This window comes from Ursus americanus, chromosome 3 (genome assembly GCF_024610735.1).
Source record: "Ursus americanus isolate L20-20 chromosome 3, mUrsAme1.1.p, whole genome shotgun sequence".
NCBI lineage: Eukaryota > Metazoa > Chordata > Mammalia > Carnivora > Ursidae > Ursus > Ursus americanus.
The window spans coordinates 93,761,535-93,775,465 of record NC_142129.1 but is presented as its reverse complement, the minus strand read 5'-3'; the positions used below and the strand labels follow the sequence as shown (position 1 = coordinate 93,775,465).

Below are 13,931 nucleotides of genomic sequence, written 5' to 3'. Positions count from 1 at the left end.
TCATAAGAGCAAAGTTGGGCAGGTGTGTGGGATAAGGATCTGGAGACTGGGAGAAGGTGAAGGAACCAGGGTGCAAACCTCAGTATGCTTTTTTTTTTTTTTAAATTGTGGTAAAATATACGTAAGGAAAAATGCTGTCTTTCAAAAGTGTGCATTAATTACATTCACAATATTGTGCAACCATCACCCCTCTATTTCTGAAACTTCTTCACGGCTCCCAACAGAAACTCTGTACCCTTTCAATAATAACCTCCCATTCTGCGAGTTCCCTTCCACCTCCCTTCTCCCTTGGTAACCTCTACTATGCCTTCTTTCGCTATAAGTTGAGGAGTCTAGGTACCTCATATAAGTGAAATCATACAGTATTCGTTCTTTTGGCTCTGCTTAGTTCACTGAGCATAATGTTTTCAAGGTTCATCCACGTTGTAGCAGGTGTCAGGATTCCCTTTTTATGAGCGGGTAATAGTCTATCTTGTGGATATCCTGCACCTTATCTACCCCTTCCTCATTTGGACTGTTCCCACATTTTGGGTCCTGTGACTAGCGCTACAGTGACCGTTGGGTTACAAGTATCTGTGGAGCACAGTACATGTTTGTAAGTGTATCGGAGTGTACCTAAGTGGAATCGGTGCGTCGGTGGTAACCATGCTAGATTTTCCACAGCAGCCGCACCATTTTATGTTCCTACCAGCAATATGTGAGGCTTTCAATTTCTTTACATTGTGGTTAATATTTCCTTTTAAAAATCTTACTATAGGGGTGCCTGGGTGGCTCAGTCATTAAGCGTCTGCCTTCGGCTCAGAGTGTGATCCCAGAGTCCTGGGATCCAGCCCTGCATTGGGCTCCCTGCTCTGCTGGGAGCCTGCTTCTTCCTCTCCCACTCCCCCTGCTTGTGTTCCCTCTCTCACTGGCTGTCTCTCTCTCTGTGAAATAAATAAATAAAATCTTAAAAAATTTTTTTACTATAGCCATCCTAGTATGTGTGAGGTATTCTCATCCTTGGATCGGTCTGCATTTCCCTAATGACAAGTGATGAACAGCTTCCCATGTGCTTTTTGGCCATTTATATCTTTGTTGGAGAAAAGTTTATTGGAGACTCTGCCTGTTTTTGAATTGGGTTGTCGGCTCATTGTTTAGTTGGTGGGTTTTTTTATATATATAATCTAGACTATAATCCCTCAACAGGTCTAGGATTTACACATTTTCTCCCATTCCATAGGTTGTCTTCGCTTTCTTTATAATGTTCTTTGATGAACAAAAACTTAATTTTGAAGAAGTCCACTTTATCCGTGTTTGTTCTTATGTTCTTCTGTCACAACTAAAAACCCATTGCCAAACCCAAGATCATGAATGTTTACCCTCATGTTTCTCTGAGCGTGTTATAATTTTAGCTTTAAAAAAAAAATTGGATGATTATCTTTTTTTAATTGAAGTACAGTTGAGTTAGTGTACCATTAGTTTCAGGCGTACATCATAGTGATTTGATATTTTTATACACTAAGAAATGATCCCCACAGGAGCACCTGAGTGGCTCAGTCAGTTAAGCATCTGTCTTTGGCTCAGGTCCTGATTCCAGGGTCCTGGGATTGAGCCCTGCATCAGGCTCCTTGCTCATCAGGGAGTCTGCTTCTCCCTCTCCCTCTGCCCCCCCCCCTTGCTCTCTCAAATAAATAAATAAATAAATAAAATCTTAAGAAAAGAAACGATCCCCACAATAAGTCTAGTTACCCTCTGTCGTCAAGCTAAGGTATCGCTGCCTGTACTCCCTGTGCTGTACCCTCCCCACTTATTTTATGGCTGAAAGTCTGTGCCTCTTAATCCCCTTCACTTGTGCCCACTCCCAACCCCTTCCACCTCTGGTAACCAACAGTTTGTTTCCTGTGTCTTTGAGTCTGTTTCTGTTTTGTTTGTTCCTTTGTTTTTTTTATTTTTTATTTTGTTTATTTGTCAGGGAGAGAGAGAGAGCACAAGCAGGGGGAATGGCAGGCACATGGAGAAGCAGGCTCCCTGCCGAGCAGGGAGCCCCATATGGGACTCAGTCCCGGGACTCTGGGATCATGACCCGAGCTGAAGGCAGATGCTTAACCGACTGAGCCACCCAGGTGTCCCATGTTCCTTTGTTTTTTTAGATTCCACATGGGAGTGAAATCATACAGTAATCATCTTGCTCTGTCTGACTTACTCCACTTAGCATAATACCTGTAGATCTATCCATGTTGTTGCAAATGGTAGGATTTCATTCTTTTTAATGGCCAAATAATATTCGTGTGTGTGTGTGTATTGTATCTTGGCTGTTGTGAATAATGATTCAATGAATGTAGGGGGTATGTCTATCTCTTCAGATTGGTGTTTTTGTTGTCTTTGGATAAATACGCAGAATTGCTGGATCATAGGGTGGTTTTATTTTTAATTTTTTTAGGAACTTCCATACTGTCTTCCACAGTGGCTGCACCAACAGTGCACGAGGATTTCCCTTTCTCCACATCCTCACCAACACCTGTTGTTTATTGACTTTGTGATAATAGCTAACCTGGCGGGTGTGAAGGGGCATCTCATCACGTTGTTGATTTGCATTTCCCAGATCAGTGATGTTAAGCATCTTTTCATGTGTCCATTGGCTGGTTTTAGCCTTTATATTTAGGTTGTTTATCCATTTTGAGTTAATTTTTGTGTTTGATGTGTGGTAAGGGTTCGCCTTCATCTTTTTACTTGTGGAACTCCAGATGTTCCAGCACCATCTATTGAAGAGATGATTCTTTCCAAATTGAATGGACCTGGCACCCTCTTTGAAAATCCATTGGCTACACATGTTGGGTTTATTTCTGGACTCTCAATTCTATTCTATTGGTCTATGTGTCTTTATGCCAGTACCACACTGTTTTGAACACTAGCTTTGTAGTAAGTTTTGAAATCTCTAAGTTTGCGTTCTCCAACTTTTTTTTTTTTTCAAGATTGTTTTGGCTATTTGGGACCCCTTGTAATTCCATATAAATATAAGGATTAGCTTTTCCATTTTTGCAAAAAAAAAAAAAAGCTGTTGGACTTTTGATCGGGACTGTGTTGAATCAGTTGATCACTTTGGGTAGTACTGGCATCCTAACTATATCAGGTCTTCCAGTCCAAGGATATCTTGCCATTTATTTGTGTCTTCTTTAATTTCCTTTAGCATTATTTTTACTTTTCAGCGTACAAGCCTTGTACCTTGGTTAAAGTTATTACTAGTGTGTTTGCTTTGGGAAGCATCTGTAGGTGAAATTGCTCCCTTAATTTCTTTTCCTGATTGTTCATTCCTGGTATATTGATTTTTGTGTGCCGATATTGGGCCCTGCAACTTCATTTTTTTAAAGATTTTATTTATTTATTTGACAGAGAGAGGGAGAGCACAAGCAGGGGGAGCAGCAGGCAGAGGGAGAGGGAGAAGCAGGCTGCAGGGAGCCTGATGTTGGGGCTCAGTCATGTGGGGCTGAAGGTGTGACCTGAGCAGAAGGCAGACGTCTGCTTAACCAACTGAGCCACCCAGATGCCCCCACTGAATTCATTTATGAGGTCTGGCAGCTTTCTCTTGGATTCTTTGGGGTTTTTTCCATGTATAGGATCGTGTCATCTGTGACTATAGTTTTTCTTCCTTTCCAGTTCGGATGCCTTCTGTTTCTTGTCTAATTGATCCTAGCCAGAACATCTGGGACAATCTTGAATGGCAGTGGTGGACATGGGCCTCCTTGTCTTGTTCCTGATCTTACGGGAAAAGCTTCAGCCTCTCACCACTGACTATGATGTTTGCTGTGTGATTTTTGTAGATGCCCTTTATCATGTTGAGAAAGTTCCCTTCTATTTCTAGTTTTCTGAGTGTTTTTGGTGGTGAAAGGGTGTTTGATTTTGTTAAGTGCCTTTTCTGCATTAGTTGAGGTAATCATGTGTTTTTCTCCCTTTCATTTTATTAATGTGATTTATCCCATTGATTTTCTTATGTTGAACCACCGTTGCCTGCATGGGACTAATCACACCTGGTCATGATGTACAGTCCTCTTAATGTGCTCTTGGATTTGCTAGTATTTTGTTGAGGTTTTTTTTTTTCATCTATATTCATAAGTGAAATTGTTCTAATTTTCTTTTATTGGGATACTTTTGTCTGGCTCTAGTATCAGTGTGATGCTAGCCTCACAGAATGAATTGGGAAGTGTTCCCTCCTCCTTAGTTTGTCAGGAGAGTTTAAGTAGAAATGGTGATAAATCTTTAAATATTTGTAGAATTCAACAGTAAAGCATCTGGGCCTGAGACTTTTGGTGTGTTTCTAGGGATTTCATCTAAGTTATTGTACTTGTTGGTGTGAAGGTCAGAGTACACTTTTATCCTTTTTATTTCTGTCAAGTCAGTGGTCATGTCTCTATTTCCCATCTCTGATATTAGTGATTTTTGTCTTCTCTCTTTTTTTCTTTGTCAACCTAACTAAACATTTATCAGTGTTGTTGATTTTTTCCAAGAACCAACTTTTGCTTCCGTGGACTATTATTCTTCTAGTCTCTGTTTAATTTATCTCTATTTGAATCTTCATTGTTCTCCTCTATCTTTAGGTGTAGTTTGCCCTTCTTTTCTCTATCTTTTTTAGTTTCTCGAAGTGTAAAGTTAGGTTATTGATTTGCTATCTTTCTTTTGCTTTAATGTAGACATTTGCAGCTGTACGTTTTCCTCTGCACACTGCCTTCACTGCATCCCATGGCTTTTGCCCAGTGTGCTTTTTCATCATCTGTACATTTTGCCTTCATTCAAAAAAATTTATACTAGTTTGGCCTGAGGTTCTGGAGATAAGAGGCAAACCTGGGAGACGGGCAGGATCTGTGTTGTCACGGAGCTGACATTCTAGGACAAACCAATAAGCTAGCAATTGACAGCCACTGGAATCCAGAAAACAGATAATAGTGGAAGAACTGCTTCAGGTTTTGAATTTTATGTTATTAAATAGGTGCCATATTCACATGGCTCAGTCAGTAAGATATTAGAAGGTCTAGTTTGCAATGTCTCCCTCACTCCTCTGGTACCATCCACTTCAGTATCTACTGGCCTACCAGACCCCATTCCTGCCCGGGGCAGCTTTGTATTCACTGGATCACGGGGCAGTCAGGTGGGGTAGACAGCAGAGGTGGAGGGAATCCAGGAGCGTGGGGTGTGGCCATGTAGCAGCCAGGAAAGAAGTATTTCTGTATTTTAGCCAGTACAACCATACTGCCAAGTACTTGCATTAATGTGAGTAACCGCCGACATTAGAAGCTTACTGCACACTCACTTTCTTAACTTAGCAAATGCATGCTGGATATCTCCCTGTATCAGTTCATAAAGAGTGTCCTCATTTTTTGCCAGTTGCATAATTGCATAGCATGGTCCTGGCGGGGATAGCTCATCTTTGTTCCCTGTGGTATTGGCCAGGGCAGCCCCTCTGGGATGGAAGGATCCAACTGCTTCCTTCCAGTGACTGCTGGCTGCTTGAGGCACCCTGAGCCTCATGTCTGCCAGGTTCCCACAGAGGGAAAGTGGGGGCCGTGCAGCCCTGCACTGCACTGAGTTGGGCAGAGCAAGCCACAGGGCCAGGTCAGGTTCCTGTGGTGGGGCGGAGGTGGGGGGTTGGGACACATGTCACCTCTTCACAGGAGGAGCAGCGTGCAGACTGTGGGAGGGGTGCTTGGCGTGGGTCTTTGCAGCCATTCTGATGTAGGAAAGAATGTTAGGTTTCAAAGCCAATGGCCAAGAAGAATTCTTGAGACGTCTTTGGTGCAAAAAGGTGATTTTATTAAAGTAGGGGGAGAGGAACCGTGGGCAGAAAGAGCTGCAATGGGGTCAGGAGAAGTGGCCCATTATATACTTTCCAGTTGGAGGGGGTTAGGGATAGCATGAATCCCTAAGGAATTTCGAAGCAAGGTTTCCAGGACCTCGATGGGCTAGCTATTTTTGTGAAAAGGTAATTTATTACCATCTAATAAAACCTAGTCATGACCCTTCAGATGTATATCAGTGGGCCATATGCTTAGGGGATGATTACCCACATGTATCTTGGGTTTAGAGATAAAGGAAGTTTCCAAAGGAATTTTTATATGTTAAAGTAGACTTACAGGATCCTGGGGATTGGACCTAAGATTGCCTTTGCCCTTAGTGAAGTGTCAACATCGAGGCAGTTGAGTCCCTAGAGAGAGGTCACTCTGCCTGTTTCAAGGACTTGTCAGTGGGCTGTAGGTAGTAAGGAAATTTAATAATTTTTCATCTGCCTTTGGTTCCCGCATCAATTCTAGCACACCAAGGCCCAGGGGTGGTCACAGACGTTGTGTACTATTGCACACCTCTAGTCCTTTCTTTTCAGCTCAGTTTTTAAGTACATTTTCCCCTCCTCTGTTTCTCTTCTTTTTTTTTTTAAGATTTTATTTATTTATTCGACAGAGATAGAGACAGCCAGCGAGAGAGGGAACACAAGCAGGGGGAGTGGGAGAGGAAGAAGCAGGCTCATAGTGGAGGAGCCTGATGTGGGGCTCGATCCCGTAATGCCAGGATCACGCCCTGAGCCGAAGGTAGATGCTTAACCGCTGTGCCACCCAGGCGCCCCCTCTGTTTCTCTTCTTGACTTCAGTATTTGGAAAAAGCCAATTGCTCCATATTCTGGATTTGCCTTGTTGTTTCCTCATGGCATCCTTGAACTTTTGAATTTCCTGTGAACTGCAAGATGGGACAAAAGACTTGATTGATTTTTAAAAGATTTTATCTATGTATTTGACAGAGAGTGAGAGAGAGAGGGCACAAGCAGGGGAAGCAGTAGGAAGAGAGAGAGGGAGAAGCAGACTTCCTGCTGAGCAGGGAGCTCAATGCGGTGCTTGATCCCAGGACCCCGGGATCATGACCTGAGCTGAAGGCAGACGCTGAACCAACCCAGGTGCCCCCAAAAGACTTGATTTAGATTGAACATTACTTACAGCAGCATTTTGATCCTTTGATCCACTGATGATCCTATTATTTTACAGTGATTATCTGCTGCCTGGACAGGATCAGAATTTTAAAATTGGAGTCAGATCAGGTTACTCTTCACTCAGAATCCCTTAAAGGGTTCTCACTCATTTGCCAAGGTCCTTAAAGTGGTCTAACAGGCCCACCCAATTCTCCCACCCCCAGTTATACCTCATTTCCTCCTACTTCCCTCCCATGCTTGTGCCTCCTGATACACTGGCCTCCTTGACCTTCTCCAACTCATGCCAGCCTTGGGACTCTTGCTCTTCCCTCAGGTAGCCACATGACCACCCCCCCCCCCCAGGACCTCTTTCACCCAGCATCTTCACTGTGAGCCTTCTTTGGCCACTCCACTGTACCCGACCCCGTCTCTAACCAGACACTTCCTATACTGGTCTCCATAACAAATTACCACAAACATGGATTAAAGCAACAGAAATTTATCCTCTTACAATTCTAGAGAGGAGCAGTCCAAAATCAAGATGTCACCTGAGTTGTGCTCCCTCCAGAGACTCTAGGAGAGATTTTCTTGCTTATCTCCCAGTTTCTGGTGGCTCCAGGCATTCCTTGGCTTGTGACTGCATTCCCTCCAATGTCTACCTCTGTGATCACATGGCTGAGTCCTTTTATCTGTGCTTTTCTCTCTTTTCTAAGTTTACAGTTCAGTGACATTTACCTTATGGAACAGATCTCCAGAACTTTTTTCATTTTAGAAATCTGAAACTCTGTATCCATTAGACAACTCCCCATCCTCCCCCAGCACCATTCTACCCTCTGTCTCTACTAGTTTGACTACCTTAGATACCTTTCTTATAAGTGGAATCATGCAGTATTTGTCTTTTGTGACAGGCTTATTTCACTTAGCTTACTGTCCTCAGGGTCCATCCGTGCTGTGGCACACTACAGGATTTCCTTCCTTTTCAAGGCTGAATGATGTTCAGTCGTGTGTATGTACCACTTTTGATCTCTTGTCTGTTCATCCATTGATGGACATTTGGGTTGCTTCCACTCTTGGCCGTTGTGAATGGGCACGCATGGGCATGCAAGTGTCTTTTCAAGGTCCTGTCTTCAGTACTTTTAGAGATCTACCCAGCAGTGGGATTGTTTGGTGATATGGTAGTTCTAGTTTTAATTTCTTGAGGTACCTCCATGTTATTTTTCCACAGTGATTGCATCCACAGTTCACGAGGTTCTGATTTCTCCACATCCTCACCAATCCTTATTTTCTATTTGGTTTTTGTAGCAGCCATCCTATAGGTGTGTGGGTGTCTCTGCATCGCTTTTAAAGACACTGGTCACTGGATTTAGGGCCCACGTGGATAATCCAAGATTATCGCATCAGATCCTTAATTACATTTGGAAAGACTCCAAGTCAGGTCACATTCACAGGTTTCAGGGATTTCAATACCGACGATATGTCTTTGGGGGGGGGGGCACCATTCAACCCACTACATTCCTTAACCTCTTCCCTGCTTCATTTTTCTCCTTGACACCTGTCTCCCTCTGGCATGCTATAGAGTATGTATTGAAGGGCGATAATCAAAATAAACCCGTGAGGACAAGGATTTTTGTGTTTTGTTCACTGTTTTTTCCCCAGGGTTTAGAACAGCAGCACAGTAGCTGCTCATGATATTGGTTGAATGAAGGGGCAGCTGGCTTAGGTAAATGTTGGAAGAAGTTGCCCACTACCTTTGAGGGGAAAAGTTTTCAGGCCTGGGGATTTAAATTACCTAACATAGGTTTTCTACTGTGGGTAATGCAATCCCTTTAAGATTACCCATCAATTAGAACACATTTTAGGGTCCTCTTGAAGAAAAAAAAAATACAAAATTAGAAATACCATTTCTCACTAGAGTGAATCAAGATTCCTTGGATAAACAGCAGATTTTTAAAAAAGATTTATTTATTAGAGCTCAGAGAGAGAGAGAGAGAGAGCATGAGCAGGGGGAGGGGCAGAGAAAGAAGCAGACTTCCCACTGAGCAGGGAGCCTGATTCGAGATCTGATCCCAGGCGCCCGGGATCATGACCTGAGCCAAAAGCAGACACCCAACCTACTGAGCCATCCAGGTGGCCCTAAACAGATTTTGTGCATAGGGCAGTCAGTGTACAATGGAAAGCAAGGAAGCCACTGAAGACTACTGGAATTGTGTTAAAAGGGCACAGAGAACTTGGAAGTCTTATGAGATGATTTGAACATTAAAAAGGGGTAATGATTGTAATGTATGGAGACACATTTAGATTTACTGCAAATCCTCCCTGGTTGTGGATCTAATGGTTTACAGGATACAGCAGTGACAGAGACACATGTGAAATGACATGTTAAGATACAACCCACCCAATCCAGAATGTGGAGGATTCTACTGGTCCAGAGATCGAGGTGCTTCAGTAAGAAATAGCACCATCATCATCAACAATAAAGGGATTTAGGAGCTGTGTCCCTGAATGCAGTAACTTTACCTTGTTTGGACCCTGATTAAGCAATCTAAAATGTTTTTTTGAGACAATGAGGGGAAACATATGCTAAGTATTAGATGACATTAAAGAACTGTTTAATTTTGCTGGATGTGATAATGGCATTTTAAAAGTCCTTGTCTGTTAGAAACACACACTCAAGTACATATAGGTGAAATGATGTACATCCAGAAAAAATACACTTTAATATACTTCAGGGAAAACACGCCAAAAGAAATGAAACAAGGCAGGCAAAACCTGATTTTTGTTGAAGGCAGGTGATGAGTATATCAAAGTTCATTGTTAACTATTCCCTCTTTATGTGTGTTTGGAAATTCTCTTTTAAAAAATTAAAAACAAAGTTTTCAACCATGCTCTGCTGTGATTCTATGCCCAGTAACAATGTTCTGACTTGGTGTTCATCTTCCTCTGTCCCAGAGAAGGGGCTGTAACTAGGAGAGGCAAACACGACATGTGACCTTACTCAGTCTCTTTTCCTCATACTCTCCCTCTGTTTTCTTAGTCCAGATTTTCAGTCTCCTTTTGCACCATTTTGTTCAACGAAGTGAGGGGAGGAGCTGCAAAAACACACAGGTTGAGTCAGTTAACCCAAGCCTGTCCCCCAGATTGGAACTGAGATCAGACTGGAAGGTGGCCAGAGTTACTGTCCATTGCATTAGAAGTGAGCTGAAGGCCCATATTTAAAAATCAAGGGGTTTCATGCAAACCCCAATTTCCAGCTTCTGAAGAGAGCTTTAAACAGAGGCTTTGGGTCCTTACACAGAACTGCTGCTGGGGAAGCTTGCCTTTCAAATGACATTCTTTGATCCCCAGGATATTTGGGTTGGCTCAGAATCAGCACTTACAGGATAAACAGCAGCATACACAACACCGACCACACCTAGAGCACCCAGAGTGCTGCTACAGGGTTTCTCTACAAGGATGACTCTCAGCAGAGGTGGGATGAACCCCAAGTGCAACTCCCAGGGGCCCCCAGGTCCTAGGCCATCACCTAGGAATCAAAGAGCAGTCCAATCTGGCAAGTTGGCAGGAAACCGCGGGGCCCGCGGGGACAAAAGGAGGCCCACGCCACGCCTCGCCCTGCAGAGTCTAGTAAAAACTTGACCAAAGGATCCTTTACCCATTAGTTCCCTTGCCGCGCCCACCGCATCTCCTTCCCGGGGTCAGCGCACTCCCTGGCGTCCCCCGCCCCGCACCCAGAGTGCCTCCCACGCAAGGGTCAGGAAACCCAAGCACAACCGCGGGCTCACAGGTCACGCCTGGCGGTCATCACTCCCTAGTCCACGCCACAGAGCCACCAGCTCGGGCAGCCTCCACCCCGCTTTCCGTGCGGGACCCCTCCTCCCCAGGCTCCTTCCCCAGGACCTCCTGTCCCCACCGCCCATCCCCCGCCCCTACACCCCTTCCCCCACGCGAGACTCCCCCCCCCGGCCCCCCACGCTCCTTCCCCCGCGCGGGACCCCACTACCCTTCCCCTGCACGGGACCCCTCATCTCCCTGCCCTGTCCCCCGCACTGGACCCCACGCCCCTACGCTCCTTCCCCTGCGCGGGACCCAAGTCCCCGTCCCCCCGCCCCCCGCCTGACGCCCCTCGTCCCCACGCCCCGTCTCCAGTGAAAGACCACCACTACGTCCTGCCCGCGGAGGAGCAGGTTGCGAACGAATCGGCACATGCGCAGTCCGAGCTCGGCCGCGCAGCGTCTCCTGGAAGCGGGGCGCAGGCTTGCGCATGCGCGCAGGGCGGAGGAAGCGCGTAGATAGGCGTCGGAGAACGTATCGTCTCCGGAAAGCGGGAAGGAGATCCGGACGTCTCCCGCATGCGCACTCTCCTCTCGGCCAGGCTGCCTGGCTTGGAAGACCGGCGGAGCGAGACGGACGCAGGGCGGGAGTCAAAGCGCATGCGCGCTCTGCGCTCGGCGCTGCTGCGTCGCCTGGATTGGGGCGCAGGCGCGCGCATGCGCGACGGGCCGAGGGCGCGCGTTGGCAGGTGTCGGGGCGGGTGGCGGCGGGCGATGGGACTATCCGTGCTGCTGCTGCTGCTCGCGCTGTGCGCAGGCGGCGCCCGGGGACTCTACTTCCACATCGGCGAGACCGAGAAGCGCTGCTTCATCGAGGAGATCCCCGACGAGACCATGGTCATCGGTCAGGCGGGGCGAGGGAGGACAGGGCCCTGCGTGTCCCCCAGACGCGGCCACGGCGCCCCGAGGAGTGTGGGAGCCGGCCGGAGCAGGCGGGTCGTGACGGCTCTGTCTGCTCCGCAGGGAACTACCGCACCCAGATGTGGGACAAGCAGAAGGAGGTCTTCCTGCCCTCGACCCCCGGCCTGGGCATGCATGTGGAGGTGAAGGACCCTGAAGGCAAGGTAGGGCCACCGCTGGTCGTGCTCGGGCTGTGGCGCGGGCGCTCTGAAGCCTCCGCTTCTCGGGAGCTCTCTGGGCCGTGCAGGGCTCAGAAGACAGGGCAGCGTGCAGGTGGGGGTTGTCACGCCGTGTTCCGTTGCAGGTGGTGCTGTCCCGGCAGTATGGCTCTGAGGGCCGCTTCACCTTCACCTCCCACACGCCCGGTGACCATCAGATCTGCCTGCACTCGAACTCCACCAGGATGGCTCTCTTTGCTGGTGGCAGACTGGTAAGAGGATTGTCTCTTTGGCCACAGCTCGGAATCTTTCCCCTGATTCCGCTGAGTTTTGAGTTCATAGCCACTGTCATTTGTGACACTTTGGGACACTGTCACAATCAGAGACACAGGTGTTGCATTTCTGTCCCACAGTCGAGGACGAGAGTCGGTTTCCCAGCCTGGAACAGTGAGTCAGAGGGTTTCTGACTTTAGGACTTTGGGGCTCTACCCCATGTCTTTCTAGCGTGTGCACCTGGACATCCAGGTTGGGGAGCATGCCAACAACTACCCTGAGATTGCTGCCAAGGACAAACTGACAGAGCTCCAGCTCCGAGCTCGCCAGCTGCTTGATCAGGTGGAACAGATCCAGAAGGAGCAGGATTACCAGAGGGTAAGCACGCCTATGAGTGTACTCGGACGTGGCAGTTGACCTTTGTGCCCGCTGTGCCCAATGGAAGTTTCTGTTTAGGGCCTTTCCCGTTTGGGAGCTCAGCTGTTCAGAGAACGGGGTGGAGAGTGTCCGTCTACATGGCTGTTTCCTAGCTTTGTAGCCTGAAGTGAAGCGAGCACAGCTCCCGACCTAGCAGAGATGCTTGTGGAGGGGCAGCACAGCACTCTCCTGGGGCACTCCCAGTGGAATCCGAGGCAGTGTCTCAGAAGGCATTTGGTCCTGAAGTTGAATTTCGTGCAGGAGGGAGGGGCCTCACAACAACTGGGACCCTTTTTCCCTGCACCTTTAATCCTGGCCCATTGTCCCACGCAGTATCGCGAAGAGCGCTTCCGTCTTACCAGCGAGAGCACCAACCAGAGAGTCCTGTGGTGGTCAATTGCTCAGACGGTCATCCTCATCCTCACTGGAATCTGGCAGATGCGTCACCTCAAAAGCTTCTTTGAGGCCAAGAAGCTGGTGTAGTATCCTCTCCATATGATCCTTCCCCGTCACCTCAATTATTTGGTACTTTCCCCACCTAATACCTTATCCACCTGGATTTTGAGGGAAAAAAATGAAAAAACGAATATAAGCCACATTGGTTCCTTGGCAACAAAGCACTCACATCAGCCACTCGTTCACACTGGTTCTCAAGGATCCAGGACATTGGTCCGAGTTTTCAAAGGTCTGTTTTGGGGTTTGTTCAGAGTCGAAACTGACCTGGGATAAAGCCTTGCTTGTTTCACCTTCAGTGATTTCCCTCCATCCTGTCACAAAAAGAGCAAGTGAAAAAAGTCTCTGCTGTTCCTTTAACTTCTCTCTCTCCGTCTACTTAGGTAGTAGGCGGCTGAAATGCCCCACCAGGGAGGCTCTGCCTCGCTGTTCCCTCGTTAGTCCTGGGTTTGCTCAGTGGCTTTGTGAATGTAAATAAGGGGCAGAGGCCTCCGAGGATTGAAATGTTTTTCTATATATTAGAACTATTTTTTGATAAATTATATATATTTTACTTCCTAGTTGAAGTGTTCCTGCCTGTGTGTGACTAGGTGAAAACACCAGTGTGGCCTCGTCTGCATTCTGTGTATCCGTGCATTTTTGCAAAGGGCCCCAGCAGCTCTCAGACACCACAGGTGCTCTCAAGGCCTTCTGAGAGGGCTGAGCAGGGACTTCCCTGGGACACCTGGGATTTCCAACCCTCGGGGCCCCAGAGTGAGGTAGTGGCGGAGCTAGCACAGGCAGGGCCCTCCTCCCCTCCCTCTTCTCTTGACTTTTATTTAAGCTGTGCTATATGTTTTCTTCACAGGAACCACATTTGGTTCTTCAAACAGATTTTTCCAGTGAAATAAAATGTATTGTAGTAGCTGTGTTTGCGATGAACTAAGAGCTTGTGGGCACAGGGGAGGCACAGAGGGAAGTGGAAAAGGCCCCTGGCCC

General features: G+C 47.0%; 1 protein-coding gene and 1 long non-coding RNA gene across 2 annotated transcripts; one reads left to right on the top strand and one right to left on the bottom strand.

The window, feature by feature from the left end:
• Positions 1-6,378: 6,378 nt before the first annotated feature.
• On the bottom strand, positions 6,379-10,855 carry LOC123789467 (uncharacterized). The gene is made up of 3 exons (XR_006778827.2): positions 7,434-10,855; positions 6,951-7,012; positions 6,379-6,696 (listed from the first exon to the last, which is right to left on the bottom strand). It is a non-coding gene; the product is annotated as an uncharacterized LOC123789467 (long non-coding RNA).
• Positions 10,856-11,409: 554 nt separating this feature from the next.
• On the top strand, positions 11,410-13,857 carry TMED4 (transmembrane p24 trafficking protein 4). The gene is made up of 5 exons (XM_045793554.2): positions 11,410-11,596; positions 11,716-11,816; positions 11,957-12,082; positions 12,315-12,461; positions 12,834-13,857. The coding sequence occupies exons 1-5, from the start codon at positions 11,410-11,412 to the stop codon at positions 12,981-12,983; spliced, it is 711 nt and encodes a 236-aa protein (XP_045649510.2). The 3' UTR covers positions 12,984-13,857.
• The last annotated feature ends 74 nt before the right edge of the window (positions 13,858-13,931 follow it).

Coding starts and splice junctions, on each gene's coding strand:
- TMED4 (XM_045793554.2), top strand. CDS start 11,410: ATGCGCGACGGGCCGAGGGCGCGCGTTGGCAGGTGTCGGGGCGGGTGG. Junction 11,597..11,715: donor CGACGAGACCATGGTCATCG/GTCAGGCGGGGC, acceptor TCTGCTCCGCAG/GGAACTACCGCACCCAGATG. Junction 11,817..11,956: donor TGAAGGACCCTGAAGGCAAG/GTAGGGCCACCG, acceptor GTTCCGTTGCAG/GTGGTGCTGTCCCGGCAGTA.